General features: G+C 35.4%; 1 protein-coding gene and 2 long non-coding RNA genes across 4 annotated transcripts in view; 1 reads left to right on the forward strand and 2 right to left on the reverse strand.

Moving 5' to 3' along the window:
* Nucleotides 1-24,827, forward strand: part of LOC134798744 (uncharacterized) — a 174,934-nt gene that overhangs the window by 80,938 nt on the left and 69,169 nt on the right. The window lies entirely within an intron of this gene.
* Nucleotides 1-24,827, reverse strand: part of LOC134798741 (uncharacterized) — a 477,103-nt gene that overhangs the window by 70,570 nt on the left and 381,706 nt on the right. The window lies entirely within an intron of this gene.
* Nucleotides 22,009-24,827, reverse strand: part of LOC134798685 (uncharacterized) — a 222,647-nt gene continuing 219,828 nt past the window's right edge. For both annotated transcript variants that reach the window (XM_063771055.1, XM_063771056.1), the window contains one exon: nucleotides 22,009-24,632. In XM_063771055.1, the coding sequence (XP_063627125.1) occupies nucleotides 24,446-24,632 (187 nt within the window). In that variant the 3' untranslated portion in view covers nucleotides 22,009-24,445. The remainder of the gene's footprint in view (nucleotides 24,633-24,827) is intronic.

Here is a 24,827-nt window from a genome sequence, read left to right on the forward strand (position 1 = left end):
TAAAATCAATGACAAGACAATGAATGACAGTAACGTCGCAATAGTAGTGCAGCTGTCGTTGGAAATGGACTGTCACCTTTATGCGTCCATGCTATGATGGATATAACCAAAACTGAATACGACTATACGTTTAGTTATCATTGATTTAAAATTGTTTTCGAACATACAGCAGGCGTGGCTCACTCTTCGATTTCGTCGCGTCGCTTACAAGTACATGCGGCCACACCAGTTTTGGTGTCTAGCAATAGTAGTTGCCACGCACCGCTATTGAACGGATGCCCTACACCTACTCGCGCTTGTGCCTGTATCTCTCTTAATAGACGCATTTTGTTAGAGAGTGAACCTTCTGTACCTAGTACTATTATTTATTCTGTGCTTGCAGTCAATAAGTTTTTCAGCAAGCTGAGACAAGTCCATTAATCTTCACTTTCTTACAAATCATCAATTCATGTAAAGTCAGTCACAGTCAGTAGCTTTCGTGAACTTTAGGCGCTGAAAATTCACTTAAATAAAAAGGTAGAGTTACACCAAGGCAAGTCTGCAACGATTTTGATAGCACAATTTGTTATTTCAAACGTCATAATTTCATAGAAGTTTGACGTTTAAAATCACACTTGCACTGCATGTCCTATCAAAATCGTTGCAGACTTGTCTTGGTCTAACTCTATCATCGTCTATTTTACAATTGATAAAATTACTATGTATAACACGATAACAGTAACTTACTAATTTTAAATAGGTATGTTTTAATAAATCATTTATTTTAGATATTAAGTACTTCATATTTCCACACTACACAACAGCCGTTACAACCACCGGAAAACCAGTAGCTCTACCACGAGTCCACGACTGCCTTAGTATCAAATATGTGAGTACGAGCGAGAGGCATAGAAAGTAAGTTACGCACACGCTAAGTAGCGTATAAATAGGTCAGTGTCAAACTGGTGATAGCCGTACACTTTGAAGACTTTGAAGTTGAAATTCGTTACGGTAACAATGAACGAGTTTAAGTAGGCAACTCAAATTAACATAAGTAGTTTTTACAAAGTCCATTTTATTAATTATTTCCTAAATATACAAATCAATCGTCTATTTTATTTATATACTTACACTCTTTTCTTTCTGTTTAGATGTACCAAGATATTAAGATATTTGGATTCTTTTCAAATATCAACTTCTCCAACTTATTAACGTATTCATTAAATGTTCCGATTCAATCTAACTTTTGACAACTGAACACAAACTGTCAGCCAACTAGTTCCAAAGAACACGCAAGTTTCAAACATTAGGTCACTAGACACTACACCGTGCACCGTGCCGAGCATTAACCCTGAATCAAACCTGGGCCATGTTGCATAACAAACTACAACTAATATTACAAGCGGAACTCCTTTTCTAATTTCACTAATTAAAAAAGGAGTTCCGCTTGTAATATTAGTTGTAGTTTGTTATGCAACATGGCCCTGATTATATAAAATGACAACAAATAAATATGGAGGCAATTATTATTAATTAAAAACTGAAATATTTATGCGAGACAATTACGCCCCGATTCTAACTTTAAGATACGTCAATTAATAGATCTAGACACGATATGGATTAGATATGTCAGTGTCAAACCTGACGTTTCTTTAAACAAATACGTCACTTTTGACACTGATACATCTCATCCATATCGTTTCTAGGTCTATTAATTGACGTATGTTAAAGTTCGAATCCGGCAGTTACTATTACTAGACAATGATTTTTCAATTCATGCATTACACCAAACAAGCACGCGAGACTCTTTTAAAGCGAACACCCGTTTGCTAACTTTAAATTTATACAGATATTTACATGTAGGTTCGGAGAGCACTTGGGCAGCATCAAATGATAATTCGTACTTTTGTACACAATAAGACCCACGAAACTCTTTCGTACGCGTGACGGGGTCGAATCCACGACCTTCGGCCTCGCTACCGGCTTTCAGTCAACAAATTTTAATGAAAACATCTGAATAATGTATAGGACGGTGTAAAGTGACTCAGTCACTTAATTAATCTGTTTATGACGAGTCTTCATACACCAGATAGTTTGAAATCTAAAACGGGGCAAACTTTGCATTAAGCCTGGTATTAGGCACAATCTTATTAGTCAAATATCATACGAGGACTGTTGCAGTTGTGAAGCCTTAAAATATTTGTTGACAGAAGATCGTTGTCCGTTAATAGGATATTATATAGTGAATATTTAAATTAAGGAACAAAATCTTTACATATCCCTACATGCATTGTTACAAAAGTGATAAATATCAATCAGGCTACTGATTTCTTTCACTTCCGTATTCTCTCCATATTTACCTGTCTGACAAGACGAGCAAACACACCTAGCACAAATGATTGAAAATCATTATACCTAAACTTAAGTCGGTCGCCGCATAGAAACACTGGCAGCTGTTTGTCATCCTTAAATCCTTATAATTTGCATTCGACTACATTAGGTGAACGAAATAGAGTAATTATTCTTGTTTAGTACAAAACATATAGAGTGTAAACTTAGCTTAAGTATTTTTTTATATAGCAACACATTTTGTAGTTGCCTTAAATTTTTTATCTGGCAACAATCTCTCTTCTTTCTCGATCCTAACTAACCGGCACGTCCCGCGATCACTTTGTAATTTTATTTAATTCAAAACTTCAATAAAAGTTAATTAAAACATAAAAGCGCATTTTGTATTCTCCATTTTCTTAATTAATAATAAACCCCCTTTTTCCATAATCATGTGTTAGCACATTAAACAGAGGTACTACATTCAAATAATGTTAGTTCTATATATTTTAAATCTATGGCATTACTGTTATTTGTAACCATAGCGCTCTCTTCTTTAATTATCGCATAATAATTATATATAGGTATCGTGTTTTCTTGACTCCAATAAATTTGTTATTATTTTCTTTATTCAAGAACTTTTAATTACAGTTACCTACTTGGCCAATATGAGCTGGGCTCCCTAAAACTTTTTAGACTTTACACTAACTATGCTACAAAATTCTATAAAACTTAAGCGACAATAGTTATGACCTACGTCAAAGTCTGAATTAAACACCATGTGTTTACACGTACGAGTAACAGGAGAAGTTAAATAAGGCTTGTAAAATGAACCAATGATAGATGAGAGAAGTTTTGACGGTTCACTCACTAACAACAAATAGTTCGGAGTTTATTTTGCTTCACGGTTTGTTCAAGTAATGAATTTCCAACTGGATCAAACAACATTATTTATGTAGACCAAATAAGAAAAATGAAAAAACTTCCATTTGGTTACTATAATCACGAACTTTTGGGTGGTTGTTTCTGTTTTTATTTGTCTTTTACTTTTTTTGGTTACGTATTTTACAAATATTAATTTTATGTATAGTTTTAAGTAAATAAGTACTGAAACAAACATAAAATAAATCTACTACTATGTATAAAAACATCTGTTTCTGTTGTTAACTTTTAGTACCTATTTTCTAACACGTATTTTTAAAAAACCTTTTATTTTTATATCTTAGGCATTCATTTGCTTTAAAAGTATATGTATGTACATACTGTACTGTTAATAGAGTTATTTACTGTATTGTTACTTAGTAAAATTATAAGTACTTGTATTCTTAAGCGCTTAAATATGACCACATGTCGTGAACAATCGCTTAAGAAATATGTAGTTGGGTATGTAGTGTTTTTCACATGAAATCTCAATACCCACGTAATATTTTAAACAAAAAATAATCCAGTATTCGAGTATCGCTAGTATTATAACTCCGATTCGTATGATCCCGCCTCACAAATTATCTGTAATGAGATCTAAAGCCTCATTCACTCGATTTCGCATTGAAAATTTCTTGTTGATTAAATGAAATGAGTTCTCTTCTCTCTTTTGACTTTTATTGCAGATTTAAATATGTTTTATGGAATTATGATGACCCATTTATACTATTAGGCAGTTGATTATGAAGTGACCGTGGACTTTTAAGAAAAGTTTAGTTGATTCCGCCAGTGACCAAATATTTGCACGTAATTTAAAAATGCTGCTCCTAGAAAAAGCGTCGATAGAAAATTCATCGATAGTGTAGTAAACACTATCGATGAATTCCTCACAGGGAACAACCAACATCTGTAAACTAAATTGTAATCTGACAAATAGATACTTACTTAAATTTATATGACATTTATTATTTTAATAATTTAATTTGTTTGAATGTATACAAGTAGGTATATGACTTTCCTTGTTTAAAGTACTTACTTAAATTATTACAATGAAATAAAATTTACCGCACTATGTACATAAATACTGATGAACTGTATATCTAACTACCAATAAACGCTATCTATCTATCTATCTATCTAAAAGAAAGTATATACGACGGTATCCATGATCAAATGTGCAGTAAGTATTAATGAAAAAAGTTATTTCTTTTACACATTTTTAAATAAGATAAAATCAATGGCGGTTGCTCAATGTGTCTTAATTTGTTTTCAAAAATAATATTAATTCATTCGCGATTTCGTTTCTAATAAAAGAATCCTTTGTTGAGGACGTCACAATATTCCATAATTTATAATTAGATGCTGTGCTGCGGTTACTGACATGCGTGATGCGTGTCAAATATGGTTTACTAATATGTGGCCGAAAATTGTATGGCAAATTATAACTTCCTAAACTATTTTTCCCATAGTATCATTTGGCAAAACTATCAGATGGCAAACCAATGTTTCGCATATATAACATGTCGGAAATGATTATTTACAATATTATTGTATGACAAAATATTTAGTTGGTCATGTTTCAAAATGTCTTTTATTGTTATGTCGAATGTATTGATAGGCATAAATTATTTTTCGCCTAATATTGTGAATAACCTACCTATCCCTGGGAACAGTTTCGTTTTTAGGCTCATAAAAAAAAATTACCCTAACCTACCTATCTCTGGGAGCAGTTTCGTTTTACGGGTCATAAAAAAAACCCTAACCTACCTATCTCTGGGAGCAGTTTCGTTTTACGGGTCATAAAAAAAACCATAACCTACCTATCTCTGGGAGCAGCTTCGTTTTTAGGGTCATAAAAAAAATAACCATAACCTACCTATGTCTGGGAGCAGTTTCGTTTTACGGGTCATAAAAAAAAATAACCCTAACCTACCTATCTCTGGGAGCAGTTTCGTTTTTAGGGACATGCAAAAAAAATAACCCTAACCTACCTATCTCTGGGAGCAGTTTCGTTTTACGGGTCATAAAAAAAATAACCATAACCTACCTATCTCTGGGAGCAATTTCGTTTTTAGGGTCATAAAAAAATAACCATAACCTACCTATCTCTGGGAGCAGTTTCGTTTTACGGGTCATAAAAAAAATGCTAAATATAATTGTGATCCAATAAAAAGTATGCGAAGTTTCAATTTGGGCAAACGTTATTTAACAATAAATAGTTAGGTATAATAAAACATTTGCTTAGTAACTATTTTTCTAAATAAATCGTGGTAAAATGAACATCTGCTAAATAAAATTGTGTTCAAATAAAAATTATGCTAAATAATAATATGCTAAGCATTGGTTTGCCAACTAAAAGTACTGCAATAAGTTGGTTGGGAAGTGAAATTAGGCGAAAAATATTTCGGCGAGATGGCAGTACACCGTCAAATATCTATCAAATGGAGGATTAAGGATGACTCACACTAGACCGGGCCGGGGCCGGGCCGGAGCTTTCGGCTCTCCATTTTCTATGGAAAGCACCACGTGATCACCGATCAGCCGTCATAGAAAATGACATGTCGGACGCCTCGGCCCGGTCTAGCGTGAATCATCCTTTATGCGTGATAAAACAAAAAATCATAAAAATAAAATCAAACTAACCTATGTATATTCAGCGCTGACATTCTGTACTCTTCAGCCAACGCACGGCTTTAAATTAAAATTTCAGGATAAGCGAGCACAAACTGGATTATAATTTTGCAAAAATGATATACACCAGGCTCGAGAGATAAATTTGTGCCGTACTTGCAGAATTGCTGACGCGAAGTTACAAAGTATGGTAATTTTATTTTGTGAGATGTTTGGAAATTGAAAATTTGCATTTTAATGCTGTTCATTAATTTGAATATGTTACAAAAACTATTTTTCTCGTCGCCGCTTGTCGTGGTCGTGCATAGTAGCAGAGACTGCTAGCGATATAACATTTTTTTTAATTTAAGGATAAATAGAAAAATTCATCGCTTCTGGCAAGATTCGAACTCGCGACCTTACAGAACACCATTCCGATTGTTTTGACTACCTGAGAAGTGAGAAGCCATTTTCACATATGGCGCAGAGACATGGACCCTTAGGAAAGCTGACCGTAACCGAATTGGTGCCTTTAAGATGTGGTATTGGAGGAGGTTGCTGAACATACACTGGACAGCGCGCCGCACTAATGCATCGATCCTGATGATGAACTGACTATCACAACCAGGCTGTCTACTATCTGCTTACGCAAAGTTCTTGTGTATTTTGGCCACATTGCCAGGAAAGACAGTGATAACCTGGAAAACCGGGTAATCACTGGTAAATCGAAGGCGATAGCCGAGATGCAGCAGCCCAATGCGGTGGACAGACCAATTCGCTCAGCCCTTGATGCAACGCTCTACGGTGCCCTACATTCGGCGACAGACAGAAAGAGGTGGCGGCAAATTGTCAAAGAGAAGCTGTTCCCTGGAAGATCCACGACCCTCAGTGATGTAGAAACCGATGCAAGGAGGAGGACCTCAGAAGTGAGAGGCCTGTACACAAAAAGGAAAAAATGAAAAAAATGGCACGAGCACAAGATTCTGTTGGTCAGAGCGATCGGACCGGCGGTGATACAAAAAGTCGCAAGTTCGAATCTTTCTATCTTTGTCTTTTGTATTCTTATTACTATATTTGTTTCTTGTATATATTAATTTTGTTGTTATTCTTTATGTATATTAATAATTTTCTTGTTATTCATGTTACCTGTCGTGATTGTTTCACCGGATGGTCTTATCGGAAGATCAGCGCTGGAAGTCGCCAGCAACATGCTGAGGTGAGACCATTTCGTGGCACTCTCTCTTTTTTTATGTTTTCTCTGTTCAGTTTTAAGTTTTTATTTTATGTTTGTGCTCACGAATAAAATTATTTCTATTTCTATTTCTATTTCCATTTGAATTTTTAAATGTTTTCTATATTTTATAACGAATTTGAAGGTAGGTTCACGAAATTCGAAATATATATTCTCAACATATACATACTGCCTAAATAGAACTTGACTTAAAACGAACAGGCCTATTCGGATTTCGAGATAATCACAAGATCTAGAGACGATTTAGAGATCAACTAAATCTACATTAGATATCGACTAGATGTGACTTGGATATCTAAGTCATAACTTGTCGAAATCGTTCAAGAGGACCTCCAGAATCGCGGAAACGTCAAATTTGACATATCTATCTTACAAATATCTTTAAATTATCCATATCGTAACTTGTTGAAGTCTAGTAGAAATCTAATTAATTTTCCGAATCGAGCCGGAAGTATTTTGATCTGATCTACGATCTGACATTAAATATTTCAGTCTTTCGTTTGTACCAGTGTCTGATATTTCAGCTTTCTGCGAAATTGAAGCTGAAAATACTGTGCAAAATGAGCCGCTAGACTCGCTAGAGTAATCACGTATAGTGAAGACACATACAACTGTAGGTTGCCTTTTAGTTAGAAAATGTAAAGCAAAATTTTACGAGCTCATAACAGTATGTGCAGAAATTATACACTAGAGAAGAGATAATTTATTTATGTTTTATCTTTTATATATAGGGTTGAGCGTCCACTCAAATGTAGGTAGTAGCCCCATATTTCTTTATGAAACAGGGTTTTGTATCGATACCTGTAAGACTTTCGACTTTTCGAGCACTCAGTAAAATACATCTCCATACATCTTTTCAGCAAGTATCCGCATCCTATCTTTTGTTAAAATTGTAGTTCAAATCTTTGTTCTATTTCCGTACCCTAAAAGTATAAAATTTGCCCTTTAACACAGCATTTGTCTTCACTTTCTTCAGAAAGTGTATCTGTGACTAGTTTTAAAGTTATTTCGCTTTTATGAACTGTGACGCGATGGGAAAAGTTATGTTATAGGGCAAAGTTTTATACTTTTACGGTATGTATATTGTATGTCCTCTAATCAGCCTTTCTTGGCGTCGAAAAAATCTAGAATAAATGCCCCGCTAACAATAAAGAAAAATTCAAAAAAAACAAAAACTGAAAAAAAACATTCAACAGTCTTACAAAGGTTTATCGTTAACTTTTGTCATGCGAAGATAAACAAACGTCAAAAAGAGTCAAGAAGACGATGTACAATATCACAAGCAAGTTGCAGACTCACAAATTGCCTAAGGTGCTCTTCAGTCATTCCGTGCCACAGAGTATAAAAGCTATTTTCTAATATCTAACCTACATCCAGCTCGAAAAATTTACGAGTGGTATTTTTGTACACTGTGACAGTTTCAATCTTGTGAGTGACTTGAACAATATTTTGAGTTTTGATTCATGATGTATCTTCAACTAAAGCACTATAAATACGTGTTAAGAATACTCCCTGACAATACAAATTTTATCTTGGTAGTCATAATGGTGGGTTGCGGCTTGCTACCTATAAGTAAAGGAGAAAATCCGGCTCGGTCAATTAATGTCCTTATATTTCTTACAGTTACCTATTTAAATAATAAATATATTGTGTATTGTAAAAAAAACCTAATCTAACCTAACTTCACTCCTATGTAATAATATCCTCTGTCAAGTTTACCTAGGAAATGCAATAAATTCAGCAAAGTTAGATCCAATACATTCCGTAGGTCCATTTCGTTCCTTCAACTTTCTTTTCATATACTTTTCAATCTGCTTTAATCAAATGAACTTTTAATACATACTTTGTAAGTTGTACAACTTTCTCGCATGTTGAAGTTAAATTGCCAATGTGACTTTAATACTTGCCTACATTTTTAGGGGTAGGGGGATTATTGTCCACCTGTTTACACTTTGGGGGCCAATTGCCCAGGACCGATTGTACGATTGATCAATGCAATGCAATACAAAGAAAGTCAGACCGTGTCATCAAACACATTACTTCTATGTCTAACTTACGTTTGTCTACTAATAAGTTCTCGCAGTATTGAGTTATATATAAGGAATGTTTCGTATAGCTCTCACAAGAAAGTAGCATCCAGGGATTAATGAAATTAAAACTAAAAAATATCAACTTATAACAACCACAAAAGTTACGTGCCGTGTGTAAGGGATTTAATTTGCCACTCGTCTGAAGGCACTGTGGATCGAACATTTCTGGTTTGCAGGAAAAATTGAGGCTATCTAAATTCTGTTTATTTATTTTATATGCGAATGTTGATAACTAAATAAAAATTATTGCATATATGTAGTTAGGTACCTACTCTTAACACAATATGTAGGTATTTAGATAATTAATACCTTAATATTATTTCTATTGCAATCAAGTACCTAGGTAATAGTATTAGAATCAAGTTGGTCGAAAACAACAAAATAATAGAATAATTAAAATAAAACATTAGGATGGGGAAGAAAAGTGAAGCTTTATAACTTCTTTTCTCCTCCAATTCGTTATAGAATTTCACTTAGTTTCATTCATAACAGTTATGAAACCTAATGTTTTGTTATAAGCTTATCCATTAAGGTAAGCTGTAAACTATGTTGAACACGATGTTTCACTTTATTAGCAATATTGTTAACAAGCTTACTGGTTTATAATACAATTATAATTTCTCTAAGATCATGGTATACAAATTCCAACCGTCATCACAAGGATCTTTAATAGTTAATTTTAATCTAAAGGCCTTGATATGAGTGCTAAGTTATTAGTGATTTTTCGTGTATAGTTTACCTATAATATGCGTGCAATGCTCGAAGCAATTTAGTTATTAAAGCTCTTATCTTTTTATTCAATTGAATGTAGTTTAATGACGTTCACCTTTGGGATTTTCGACACTTACAAGTTTTGTTCAGAAAAATAGTAAATCGACCACAGTGCAGTGTCTTAATTTCGGTTTGTGTAGTGAGTGTAGCAAATTACCTTGTCTGGAGTTGATGGAACTTTATAACTCTTAGAACAACCGCAAACAATGAATACATTGTACTTAAGCACTATACAATACAAATACGATATGCAAGCACGTTATATTTTGTGAGTAATATTATTGGGGTATGGCTTGATCATCAGAATCACTATGATAATTAAGATTTCATGTTGTACCTAAAAACCTGAAACTTTCCAGCAGGCGTATTAAGGATGACCTACGTTAGACCGGGCCGGAGCTTTCGGCGCATCGTTTTCTATGGAAAGCATCACGTGATCACCTGTCATAACATAGAAAAGTAAGCGCCGGAAGCTCCGGCCAGGACACGGCCCGGTCTAAAGTGAGTCATCCTTTATGGATCGCTATTCACGTGATAAAATAACTGACACTTTTAACTCCGCGGGATAGAAAGTGACGGACACCGTTTTATCACGCTGTCACGTAGAGAAAAACAACCATCATATCCATACAGATCTTTCCCATATACTATCTTAAATAATTGGTTGTGACGATTATCATAATTGACTCATTTAGTCTTTAATTAAGGTTAGGTTAGGTAAGAGAAACTGTGGAGCAAAAAAAACATTATGTAAGGAAAATAAATAGTTAAAAAGAAATAAATAGGTACTTAAAGATAATAACTAAATTAAATGATAATACGTACAAGAATAAAACTAATGCCTGAATAAAATTAACTTAAAAATACTTACTACGAAGGATCTTCCTTATACGGTTTCTATCGCTCCGAGCAAAATAAACTGTGTGATACTACTCCTAGACCAACTGCCTCACTTAAAAAAAAAAACATGATCCGATTGGATTCTGGTTGATTGCTATTATTTTTTTGAAATTCAAACCTAAATGATATTTTATAGCCAAGTTATTTTATATTAATCGTTTTCCTTGTTATTTTTACTACGAATACATTCCCAAAAATTACTGGTGAACGTTATTCGCATATATTACGTAAATTGGCAAAGATAAAAACCCCTGTTAACCGTTCTTTAGATTGTCTGCCACGGGTAATCTCAATGTAACGAAAAAATAATGGTTATACCTGATGACATGGGTAAGTACCCTTTTCAAAATAAGTCTTACCCGTTGTTCTAGGTGAGCGCCAAAAGACACGCAAATAGATTGCGATTTTTCGACTACTGGCAGTAGGGAAGGTATTTTTATAATTATGTAGGTATGTATATGAAGCAATATGATATATCCCCACTAGACTGTTATTTTACTTGTCTTAGTAAAAAAAGAAGGCAATGAATTACCTTTCAATGTGACTTGTTACCGTCCCCAGTGCCTGTTTCCGTCCACTTGGCGTAGTTGCCACAAATAATTGGATGGTGAACTGACGCAATACAATGTGGATTCTATCTTAGAATGACCCCGCGCCTATTGTTTGGAAAAGAGGTTTCAATTAAATTTACCCTCGATATGTTATCACTGCATCTCGATCGGTGGCTTGAAGGTCTCCAACCTGCGATATGCAGACGATACCACTTTGTTCGCCACCAGTACCCAGCACATGGAAGAACTTCTCGGCAAGATGGAACGCGTTAGCCTTGAGTTCGGACTTAAGATAAACCGGAATAAAACAAAAATGATGATTGTCGACCGCATGAATAACAATTCTCCAGAAACCACACAAATTGCTAATTGTGATGATTGTGGTGCAATCATATATTTATCTGGGAGCCTTAATTACGAACAACGGTGGATGTATCGACGAAGTGAAGAGGCGTATGGCTATTTCTAGGTCTGCAATGGACAAGTTGAGGAAAATATGGAGGAATCGCGACATATATAGAGCCACAAAAATCCGGCTAGTTCGGGCACTTGTATTCCCCATATTCTTGTATGCCTCAGAAACGTGGACCCTGCGGAAGTAGAGAAGAAGAAGATAGACGCCCTAGAGATGTGGTGCTGGAGAAGAATGCTCGGAGTATCGTGGACTGAATTCCGTACCAACTAGTCTATACTTCGAGAACTCGGCATCAAGCAGCGTTTATCATCTTTGGTGCAGTCTCGTATCCTCACCTTTTTTGGTCACGTATGCCGCCGAGGGGAGGTGGCTATTGAGCGACTTGTGGTCCAGGGAATTGTTGAGGGTACCAGGCCACGAGGAAGATCGCCTATGAGGTGGACTGACCAGATAAAAGCGGCAGTAAATGGCTCATCATCACTACATGAATGCACGAGGAAGGCGGCTATCAGAGAAGAGTGGCGACGTGTTGTGAAGCTTGCCACCAACGCCTGAAGTGATGACCACGACCACTCTGTAAAGTGTGATACCGACGAAGAAGAAGATGTTATCACTACCACAGAATAAATAATAGTACTAGGTACAGAAGACTCACTCTCTAACAAAACGCGTCTGTTACAATCAGCACAGATATGGCCGCTAGGTGACGACAGCGCCACGCGCGGCTTATGGCTTTAACAAATGAAACCCGCCTAAATTGTGTAAGATCTTTAGGCCCTTTCCTTCTAGAGGTCTCACTAGCCGTTATGGGAACTCCAACTGGACATCTAAGTTGTGACTATTGCTTCCGTTCCAATAATATTTTGTTATTGTTGGGTTATGAAAGAAAACAAAATTTCAAAGTAAGCCAACACGTGAAATCCCTTTCTACCCCATCCATTATAACGCATCATTAACAAGGCGTGTACTACTCGATACCGAGTATCACTTTACGATTTCCATTAGTCTCCCATATATCCAACCTAACCTACTTGTTTTGGATGACTTATTTCAGTACAAAACCTTTCTCGGAACTTTTCTATAGCGCCACGTTCAAGCTTGTGAGAAACTGCTGGCGTCTCCTTTGTTCTCTTAATAATGATACCTACGTGTTGGCGGATGATTAAAAATAACATTTGATATTAATTTTAAATGAATTACTAATGTAATTTAATATATTGATATAAACTGTTATATTCTATTGAAAGATTTTGATTAAGTATATTAAATGTAATGTTCAAGAGAAATTGGCTAGCACCGAGCCGGGTTTGTTTTTTGTTTTCCTTCTCAAAACTAGATTAAAACCTTATTATTAAACAAAATAATAATTGTTAAACAAAATAATTTAGTTTAAATAATCGTAAATTGAACCAGGTACGTAGAATAACAAACGAACGGCAACGCGCATGCAAGTGTCCGGTATCCCATATCGAACGGGAAATAGAATAAAAATTGACAAGGCCCACTTTTCCACGGTCTGATTGCCTGCAAATAAATCACTCTTCCTTATTTCACCGTTGTTTAACGACGACGACCCTTTTAGGATCGATGGCGAAAATCAATAATGTAGTGTAGTGTGATATCTTTTCACTGTTTGTAATTTTAACCTTTCTTGTGTGTGTTGGTCAAAAATTGTGGGTTCAAACCTCGGTAACCGAGCGATTTTTCCAACCGTTGTGCTTTAGGGCGATTGTGCACTACAATGAATTTTACTGTCCGGCAGTCTTGAGTTTTCATGGTCCGATATGGCATGAAAAAAACGAATGATTGGCTTGTGCACTTGTCCGTCTTTTTACTCGCAGGTGCGGCGCAGTGGCATGAAAAAAACGGATGATTGGCTTGTGCACTTGTCCGTCTTTTTACTCGCAGGTGCGGCGTAGTAGCATGAAACACACACCCCCCCTAGCCCACCCCCGCCCGGTCAAGTCATGAATAATACTAATTCCAGACGCAGTGCACAAGCATAAACACGTTGTTCATAGCTGTCATCTCGGACCGGAAAAAAACTGTCCGGAATGGCGAAAAGTAAAATGTCGGACGGTAAAATTACGTCTAGTGCACAAGCTACTATACACATTTAATGGCGTGCCATATCGGACCGTATAAACTCGGACTGCCGGACAGTAAAATTCATTGTAGTGCACAATCGCCCTTATATTTAGAGTACAAAAAATCGTTACTGACTAAAATGCAAAAAGATAACTAAAATTTCAATTCAGTTAGGATCACCGTTTTTCTTGACAAAGCGAAATAAGTCCATTATTTAACTCTAAAAGCTGAACAAGATGAATCACTTGTAATTTATTTCCCTCATTCATTCCAAGATTGAGTCTTTTGTGAAGGGACACCTGTCGAAAAATCGACACCAGGGTTCTTATTATTTATCGCTTCTATATGATACGTAAGTATCGAATATTCGTTGTAATACTGTTATATAAAAAATGATAGGCCCTTTTCTATTCATTTTTAAGCTTTTACATAATGCTGATCTTTTGTGTCAGTGATGATAAGCGTAATAATTCAATACAGGTGTCCCTAAAAGCCGATTGTAGATATTTTATCGATAATGTTTTTTACTGACCGTTGATATGAGATTTTATTATATAAGGTACATACTTGTATGCAACAAACAATAAAAAGCCTTAAAATAGAAAATACAAACTAAAATTAAAAACTAAGCTTAAAAATAAACTATAAAAATTTGCCCCAAATCGCCGTCTTTTGATTGTTTATTTTAACACGTACACAGGAGTCTTATTTAAACCCTAATCCACGTGAAAAGGTCCTCCTTTTATTTACAGAACTATGATAAAATCATTACTTACATGCCCACAAGCTGTTAACTATTGCCCACAGGAGAGAAAAAATGTACAGTTCGCGCGAACACACTAGTTTTCTTAATAAGAAAATTAACCTTTATAGCCCTTAACTCTGGTGTATGTCAACAGGAAAGACATAACACAGTGATCTTTTTGACCCAGGACCGAGATAAGTGGCGCTGTCTTATGTCGAAGGCCAAGTCTTATTTTGGGTCGCTGAACCAACGAACTAAGTAAGTTTATTTTAAGCTAGTTGAACCATACTAACATTATATTAATGTACTTAGATACCTACCATAATAACGATATTATATAACCTAAGATAGGAGTGGAGTAGGCACAACATCATAATTCACCATTCAATGTCCGAGCTTAATCATCAATTAATTGAAGAAAGATTGGATCTTAAGAGGTTTTCGGCAATAAAACAATCAGTTGTAGATAAAAGAAAACAGTAAGTCTTGTAATTAAACAATTGAGAGATTTTCATTTATAGACTAAAGTCGTTGCTGAATTGTCCTATAAAATTAAGATTTCCTGAAATAAAACTATTTCGCTGTAAAGGGTTCGAAAGGTCGGGATGTAGTATGAATTCAATATACGCGATATAATCCGTTTCAATAGTTTTATTTCATGAGTAACTATCGCGGTAATCGAAGACAATATTAAGATTTCCTATTTCTGATGATTCATTTCAAAATAGCGTGCTTTGATGTCGGTGTTGTGACGTAAGTACGAGTAATATGCGTGTCAAAATTAAAACTGTCTCGCTTTCCAAATGTCATATTTTAATATGACAAACAACAACTCTTACGTCTTTCTAAAAATACACTGTGGATAAATGATGATCCTTAACTCGACTTCAAAACACTGGGTACCAGGCCGTGCCAACAATCCTCCACATTAACCAGCATTTATTATCCTGAAGTACTTAACAAACTGGGTCTGCCTGTGCGATCCCGCTGTAGGCTGATATTTAGGTCAAAATACTTATTACCACGAAGCCAAAGGGTTGTTGTAAGTATTTGTTTCTATTCTTATTTAAAACCGATGAATTTATTTTGTAATCGAGTCGTAGGTATTTATAATCAAGGTGACATAAGCCTTGTGCCGCGCACCAAACAAAATTATTGTTAGAGAAGATTCAATTTACATAGTTGTATGGTTTTTTGATTTGGTTGAATTTCATTTATTAACTCACATTTTTATAGACGGGTCTATCGCGAATTTATTTTATTACCTTTATTTACCGACGTTTCGTCACATATTTCACTGGTTTCAGGTTTCAAAACGCGAAAGTTTTAAATATGTATTATATTGAACTTCATTTGTTTGAAAATTTTATGAGACAAACGAAAAGCTACTTTGTTTTGGTGAAAGTTGAAATTCTATTGCAACAGACACTAGACGGTACGGATTTCTAACATATCAAATAAAGTGGACGTAGGTAGTAGGTAGGTATACTAAAAAAATCATGTTTCTCAAACCTTTTTTTTAAACGTACGCTAAGTAAGTAATACTAATACAGCAACGCTAGTGGATTTTGGAAATATCTCCTACATACTCCAATTATGATGGAGCATTTTCTCTAGTCATGAGTTTTCGCGAAAATTATGATACAAAAAATTATATTCAACTTCAATAAGCCTTTTGTAATACACCAAAACCCTTGTATCCCTTTAAAACGACGTCGTAAAAGGCCCACTAAAATCCGTAATGAGGTCGCAGGCGTAAAAGGTCCAGCTCAGAATGGCATTTACAAATGATGTGAACCTTTTTAAGAGAAATTGGACTTCCGTTGTAACAGTTTTATTTGCTCTAATGGATTTGGTTTTAAGAATTGCTGTTTTACTGGAGAATAGAATTGAGTATTCTGTGAAAGATGTATTGTTTTCTTTCTTTTATTTACACTTTACATACTCGTAACTTCATTAGCAAGTTTGTACTAAGTAGTTTTAAGTAGATACTAAATGTAAGTTAAGTAATGAGCTGCAGTGTTCACGCTAGCAAAGACAATAGATAGTAAATTAGTAGTTTTTTCCTTAGATTTTACTTATCTTATACGGAGTGATATTCAACCCCCTTTTCCCCTAACGCCCTTTTCCACCCCCTTTTCACCCTTACGGGGTGATTTTGGGGTTGAAAACTATTCTATACCATTCCCCATTACAAAAACTATCTACATACCAAATTTCAACTAAATCAGTTCAGCGGTTATTGATTTCCCATACAAAATTCCATCCCCCTTTTCACCCCCTTAGGGGCAAAAAATTTCTAGTTTTTTAATTTTTTTGTTGTTTGTGTACTAATACTGTCTTACATACCAAATTTTAGCTTCCTAGGACTTCAGGAAGTACCCTAGAGGTTTTGATGATCAACAGTGAGTCAGTGACGAAATCGGGGTTTTTTAGATATGAATAAAATCTAAAGTATAAGAGCTATGCAATTGAAAATTGTTATGTTTAATAAGCTCATTATTGACATCATATCCCGAGAATTTTGTTTATCTGGTATAATCGAAACCCAAGTTCAAACAACGACGAAGCGCTTCGAGAAAAGGTAGGTAGTGCCCTTGCGCTTCGCTTTGCTCGTCTTGGCGGGGGCACTACCGTGCCCCCAGATTTTGTTCCATAGTATAATAGTTCTATAGGACAAATTATATTTGGTTTAGTAGTCTTACATGTTCTATGGAATAATTACACTTAAAATATCACTTAGTACTATGACGTCAGTGTTCTATGGAACACATCGCTCCTTGAGAAACACAGTGTCATTAAGCGAAAAACGTGTTTTTTGGGTACAGAGCTTTAAAATTTTCGAAATCTTCAAACGTCTAAAACTGCCGTACTAGAGATGAAAGAAAGAGTTTTTTGCTATATTTTGTTAGATTTTAAACTAATCTTGTGAGTCATTTGAGTAAACTGTGTTTTTTTTTGTTTAATTTCTAAGATAATTCAATTAAAAGAAAATTGTAATGTCACTATTCAGTTTAGTTTTGCTTAATGTCACATGACGACTTCGCAATATTGATTCAATTTATGGAACAGTGACACTATATCCAGTTATTTGATATAACTTAACGTTTATTTCAAAGAAAAAGCGCAAATAGAATCATTTTACATGGATGTTAATTAATATTTACTAAAAAGTAAGCGACTTTCAGTCTTAAAAAATTAGCAAATAAGACTAGTTTTTCTTTAAAACTAGAGTATTCTTAGCTTGTTTTGTTTGCCTATATTTTTACGATCAAAAATTACCAAAGTAAATAAACAAAGGGGAGGATAATAATTGGGGGATGCGATGTAAGGGGCCCGAATGTCATGTAACGGACCCCAGACCAGCCTCTCCTGCACGTGGTCATCCTGTGGAATACCAAACAAGCCTCTGGCGATCCACCAACCCGCACTGAACCAGCATGGTGGGCTTATGGCCCAATCTCATTTGACATGTACGACTCCTCGTTACGGCGCTAAGTACCCTGTAAAAGTGGTGCTAAGAATCCCCGGGCGGAAGATACCCACGTCATCATCATCCTGCTAGGCCTTGTTCTCATTTACTTGGGGTCGGCCTTCCCTGTTCTTTTCCTCCATTCTGCACGATTGAGTGCAACGTCGGCGTCTATATTGAGGTCTTTCAGGTTTCGCTGAACCGTCGTCAGCCAGGTGGTAGGTGGTCTTCGACGTCCTCGCTTCGTCGTTGAAATATCGAGCGCTACCTTAACCATGTAGTCTACAGGACGCCTCTGTACATGACCGTACCACCTCAGACGTTTTTCCGTTAGCTTTTCTGTTATTGGCGCTACTTTGAAACTACCCGGCGGAAGATACCCACACGCTTTGTCGTCAAAAAGAAGTGGCAGGACAACATTGTCGGATTATCAAATTACTCCGACAAGGTGGCTGTGTTGACGTTAAGCATATCCCAAAGCCCAAAGCTATATACATACCTTAACCGCAATCAAAGCCTACGCATCAACATCTACATATTGCGATGATAAAATTGAAGAGTATTACGAGATTATGACCCTCTAAATAAATCTACTGATGAAAAGCAGGAAACATGGACCATTGTCCTTGGTGAAGTCAGATCAAGCACACATACATAGTTGGACCCCATATGGCCTTGGCAGCAGAAACGACCGTAGTTCTAGGTCTATTCCATTTGCCTTTGGTCGAAACATGAACGTAGATAAGTAATTCCTTCTTTCTCAAAAAAACTTCAAAGTCGCTGGACCTGGACTTCGCCTGGCGGAATATTACACACGAAATTGACTACTTATATAATAATATTTTCATCTGACAAAAGTTTAATTAGATATTTATTTATGTAGGTATTAGGTACATCAATAGGTTTAAATTTAGTTCCGATCACAGACCCGTGAGAGCAAAAATAAAGTTTAAGACTTATATCCACCGTAAGCAATTAATTCATAAATAGGCAAAACACCTAAACAGAAACACACTCTTATTTGTAACCACGATCAGTTTAACTTAGAATTACGAAGTAATATTGACACCTTACAAGAAGAGATACCACAAATACATATTCAGAAGTTCAAATTCAAAATAACAACATTATAAATACTTTAGAAACAGCCAGTAGCAAAATTAAACCAACCCGGAAAAACAACAACAAACTCACAAGCGACACATTACGTTATTAGAACTAGCTCTTTTGAAGGAGGTACGAATTCTTCATCATCATAAGTATTGACTTTATTAACAGTTTCAACTAAAACAGTAATATTAACTTTATTAAAATAGCTTTAAACTTTTTTGTCATTCAAGACACATTGAGACATTTTCTACTGTAAGAGAACAATAGTTTTATGGGTAATTAATAGGTAAGTACCTACCTAGTGATAATAATAATTAATGTGTGTTTTGTGTCACCTTATCAGAAATAAAATTGGAACATAACAGACATCACAAAAATAACTTGCTAATTTTGATGAATGAAAAAGTATCACACAACACATAAATAATATTATATTATAATTAATAAATATGGGAATCTTACACATACCAACCTAGTTCCACAGTTAGATCAATAGGGCTCGTAATGTGGCTATATCTATCTAATTATAAATAGTCGTCTAGTAGGTACCCATAATAAAACTCTATTATGAACCTTATAGAAAAAATACAACACAGTGACATTAAACAACGAGTGACATTCATTAACCACACCGTTATAAGTGTTCTGTACCGGTTGTAGTGGCTTTAAGCTTAAAACGACATTTTTCACTTAAGCATGCCAACTGTCGCTATGGTAAACTAAGCTAGCATATTGACACTACACAGATAATGACGATCGACCTGCTAAAACTTCTGTCAGCTTCTTAAAATCACAATGTCACTTAAAGTAAAAGAACAGTACGTTTTTATTTTTAGTCAGCATTATAGCTTTAAGTTTTAAGAAAAACCGTCATTATAGGTGTAATGTCACTTTACTTATTTCAAAACGTTATTCTATTCTATTAAATTAAAAAGTACAAGTGTCCTTAAAGGGAAAAGTACGATATTGCTTTAAATTGAGTTTTGATTTTGTGACCATATTATAAGTTTAAAGTGACATAGTACGTATAGATACACTATTTCTTATGTAAATTGACGTACTTATCATTGAATCTCATAGAAAACCGTCACTAAGCAAAAAAATACAATTTACTTCCCTTTAATGACATTGTTCCTATGAGACAGGCACCTATTCCCTCTATTCGCCATAACGACATTAGCGCCCTCTGGTGGTTCTAATAGAACTAGGGCGATAGGTGTCTTCGTATTGCGTGCGTTACGATCATACGAGCTAGATGGCGTTATTAACTCAAAAACCCCATTTTTTGGATAATGACGTTATGTTTCTCAAGGAGCGACATGGGAATCGCTCACAAACTTTTATTCAGAAAACAGCCACTGTCAAAACGCCACCTATAGTTTTTTAGGAAAACTAAACACACATTACCTTAACTTACATTGCCTTCGTAAGGGCTAAACGCGGCGTATGAAGTTACGCGAGTATTACCTTGTGTTTTCGCTACCCTTCCAGAGATGGCGCTAGACCCATAGAAGGCTTAGTTGACTATCGATTCATTTAGTGTCAGAAGTTTTTAAAAGATGGCGCATCTTAAATCATGCATCAATAGTATGCTAATATTAGCAATGTCCATTGCATTAATAAGTAAATACCTACTACTTTGCTCCAATCGAACGCTCATTATTTAGACACATTGTTATGTCAAACCCTTTTATAACGACATCTAAGCTGCCGTCAGCGTCATAGTCTAAAAGGCAGTTTTTCGACATTTTGCCAAAATTGACTTTTTGTGATATTCGTAATGTAGAGATCGAGATGCATCGACCACTCATATGAGGTGTAATGTCGTGCGCAGGCAACTGATTTCTTGAAAAGTGTTTAAAACCGTGAGACTCGTACGGGCTTTTGGCCTTATAGAGTCTGCCATCTTTTGGCGTGAATGGGAAACATGTGCACATGTACATTGCCAAAGCAAGTGCTACCATCTACCGTTCTCGTCGGTACGTTTCCTTGTGCATAGTAGGTTCTGCCATCTTGTGGGCTACATAGGAAGCATAAACGACACATTTATGGCTCTCGCCAAAAATCTGACGGCTCCTATGCTGCCCCCTATAGTTCATACACGCCCCCTATAGGTGGCGCGATTCGGGAAATAAATTAGAGATTAACTAGATACGATATAGTAAAGATATGTGACGTCCCTCGGGTAAAGGTACCTTATATGGCGGTTGGCGCTTACGCTATTATTAACGCCGCTTCGATATTATTGCGGCGCTATGCGACGTAAGCGCCAGCCGCCATAAGGTACCTTTTACCATGGAACATCACATAACTTTACTATTTCATATCTAGTGAATCTCTAATTAATTTCCCGAATCGAGCCGAGTGTGTTTTACCCTCTCTCCTTTGACTTTTCACAGCAAAACGACAAATTAAAGTTTTTATTGAAAGCTGAAGCGGTCGAAACAGTGTTTTAGTTAATATTTTCGGTTATAACTTACCTAGGTATAAAGCTGTAAGTTGCTGTTGCAAAAGGGTTTCCTGATTATATCGTGACGGTAAAACTTGACATGGTAATAGACCTTTTGCAATATAATCGATATAGTGATCTTGTCAGTAGAAAAAGGCGGCTTTGAAAAATGTAGGCGCGAAGGGATATCATCTCATAGAAAATTTGAATTTCCCGCCTTTTTCTACTGACAAGATTTGCTTGACCATCTATACCTATATGTATGTGTACCACTACATATTTATAAAAGGGACATTCTTAAAGGATATACATATAAAACAAAGCAGGTATTTTTTAAGGAATTTATTTCATCAATTTCAAACTACATTTTCAAAATTACAATTGATTATAACTACGTTAAGCTATAATTTTTACCTAACTTTTGATCCGGACCTACATCCTCATTTTTGAAAAAAAAAAATTTGACACGTTTTCAAAATTTTAGAAATTTAGAATTTAACAATATATTACTATCCTATCGTCCATTATGCGTTTACTACATAATATTTGAGAGCTAACAATAACCATGAGGGGAGCTAGGAAATCTTATTTATTTTTCTATAATAATAGTTAGGTAAGTCATTAATTTTCGTTTCTAAGAAAAACATCTAAGTTAAGATAGCTTCCGACCCATGGTATGCTAGGCTTACTTATTAACTATGATTAAAATCTATTTAGGTAAAATTAGTTGCACGCTTGCATAAGCTGCGCTGCGGTGGTTTAATGCTTACGTACATATATCGTGTAAAACTGTCTCACATACATCGAAATTCGCTCGTTCCCATACAAAACTACTGATTAGTACTACTATTACTATAGCTATAAGTAAACCATTAATTATAACAAAATAAATCTGTTAAAAACGTAATTTAAGTTTCAAACAACGTATATTATTTCAAAATCAGGTACAAATTAAATAAATTAAGTCTAAGGTAACTGAAGCATTAAGAGGAAGAATATGAGATCGTTTTGATTTTCATCAATTTGACAGTCACTAACCACATAAAGAACCCAACACACGGTTTCATAGCAAAAAAAAATATAGAAGAAAACTGTGATCGTAAATTACGTTTTTCAATTGTTTTGTTAGCGACTGAATAAAGGATTAAATTAAAAAATAAATATTAAGAGCTGTATTTAACTAAACATGCAACATTTTTTGGCTTTACTTGTATCAAAATCACAGAAATAAGTTTTAACATGGCGTCTACTGAATCCACTATACTACACGCCAGGTCATACCCGTGGCTGATGGCGTTCCATGATCGGGTTTATACCGTGAATCATTCAAGGGCCCCATTTTGCCATAATCTACTTAAATCTAATCCTTAACAAAAATATTAAATAAGTCAATGTGAAAGTTACATAACACGTGCAATCTTTTCTATAGTAAATACAGAATTTAAGTGCCGTTACATTACACTGGCGTAAGCTTACTATTAAATAAAATCCTTACAATACAGTTCTGATTCACAAAGAAATGCATTTTCGCGAGTCCCTATCAATATGTAGGTATCAGTCATACTGGAATAAAAATTGAGGCAGCCAAAAGCATAAACTTCCATTGAAAAAGCCCACGAAATAATACTAAGTTTTAGTGCCTACTTTGGCTTCTACTAACAGTCACCAATTACACCAGTTATCATCGTTTTCAACCTGGCATCAACAAACAAGATTGCGGAACTTGTTATCCGCACGTACGATCTACTACAGACACACTGATCGTTTAATATTGACCTTCTTATATGTATAAGAAAATACAACATTAGGTATAACATAAAAAATACACGCACACACCTTCTCTTACATATTTAAATGGTATATTTCCATTAAAATGCGGAGTTTCTTTGCAAACGGATATTATTATTCAGTTTTAGGCCTTGATTAAAATATAAGTAAATATCGATAATTATATACATAACAGCGGGCTCAGCATGGTTCCATTTTTATCGACTATCACTATGCCCGTCACTTTCGCACTTACATACTTGTTAGAACGTGACAGGCATGGTGACAAGTGATAAAAATGCGACCGTGCTACTAGGGCTGCACTTATTATAGCGTTGAATCAATAAATAGTTGTATACAGTATAATTGCGTAAATAGCTGTCGAATAATACGGTTATAGCATAACATATTTTTACTATTGTAAGGTTATCAATAATCATTGCTTGCGTCAATCGTTTATCGAATAGCTAAATTATATATGCTTAAGTTAACTGATACATAGCGTAATAAACAAAAGTAACTATTTCGTTACATATTGAAATAATGCTGTCTGATTAATATGTGAATAAATAATTATAATATTCTTTGTACAAGTTGCCGCGATATGGGACTAGCATAATAGCAGTGCTACTGAGACGCAGAATACAGCTGTAGTATGTGCAATCAAAGAAACAACCGTCTCTCGAAACTTCTTTCATAGCGCAGACTACACAATTCTGGGCATCAATTATACATGAAGCATTTTTGCCATAGCAAATGATCTTTATAATTACAATCTAATTCTTTGGTAATTTTCACTGGGTCCTTTTATCTTAAAAATACATTAAATAGCATTGTGCTTCTTGCTACGGCAATCAAAACGTAAAGGTTTAGGAATACTAAAATATCCTCTCGTATCTGATTCCGTCAGATCAGGGTAACTTCTTAATAATCCCTCTTGATTATCCTCGAAGTTTTTTCACAGCTTTTTTAGTTCCCAAAAGTCGAAGTGACATGCTCACAGTAGAACAGCGGGTAAAGGTGTGGATAAGGCCATGTGCTCCGCCCCTCTCACTGGCAGTCTTTGTGCGGTGACGTAGTGACGCATCAGGGCAGGGACGGTGGGGAAAGCCGTGGTTGCGCCGCCCAAGGTGTACCCCTCGGTATTACGGCAGATTCGCATATGCATGAAACCACGTGTTGACCTGTGAACAAAAATCGATGATTTCATTAGTATGGGTATAGTAATTAGTAGGTACTGGTAGCATCAACCGAAATAGAGAGTAGGTACATACTAAATACATTTGCGACAACAAATACCTAGAATTGAGTGGATTAAACTAAATATTATTTCAGTAGGTCTTTAATTGATTCACACAAAAACGACTCGAGATAAAAAA

Source organism: Cydia splendana, chromosome 17, assembly GCF_910591565.1.
Source record: "Cydia splendana chromosome 17, ilCydSple1.2, whole genome shotgun sequence".
In the NCBI taxonomy this organism is placed as follows: domain Eukaryota; kingdom Metazoa; phylum Arthropoda; class Insecta; order Lepidoptera; family Tortricidae; genus Cydia; species Cydia splendana.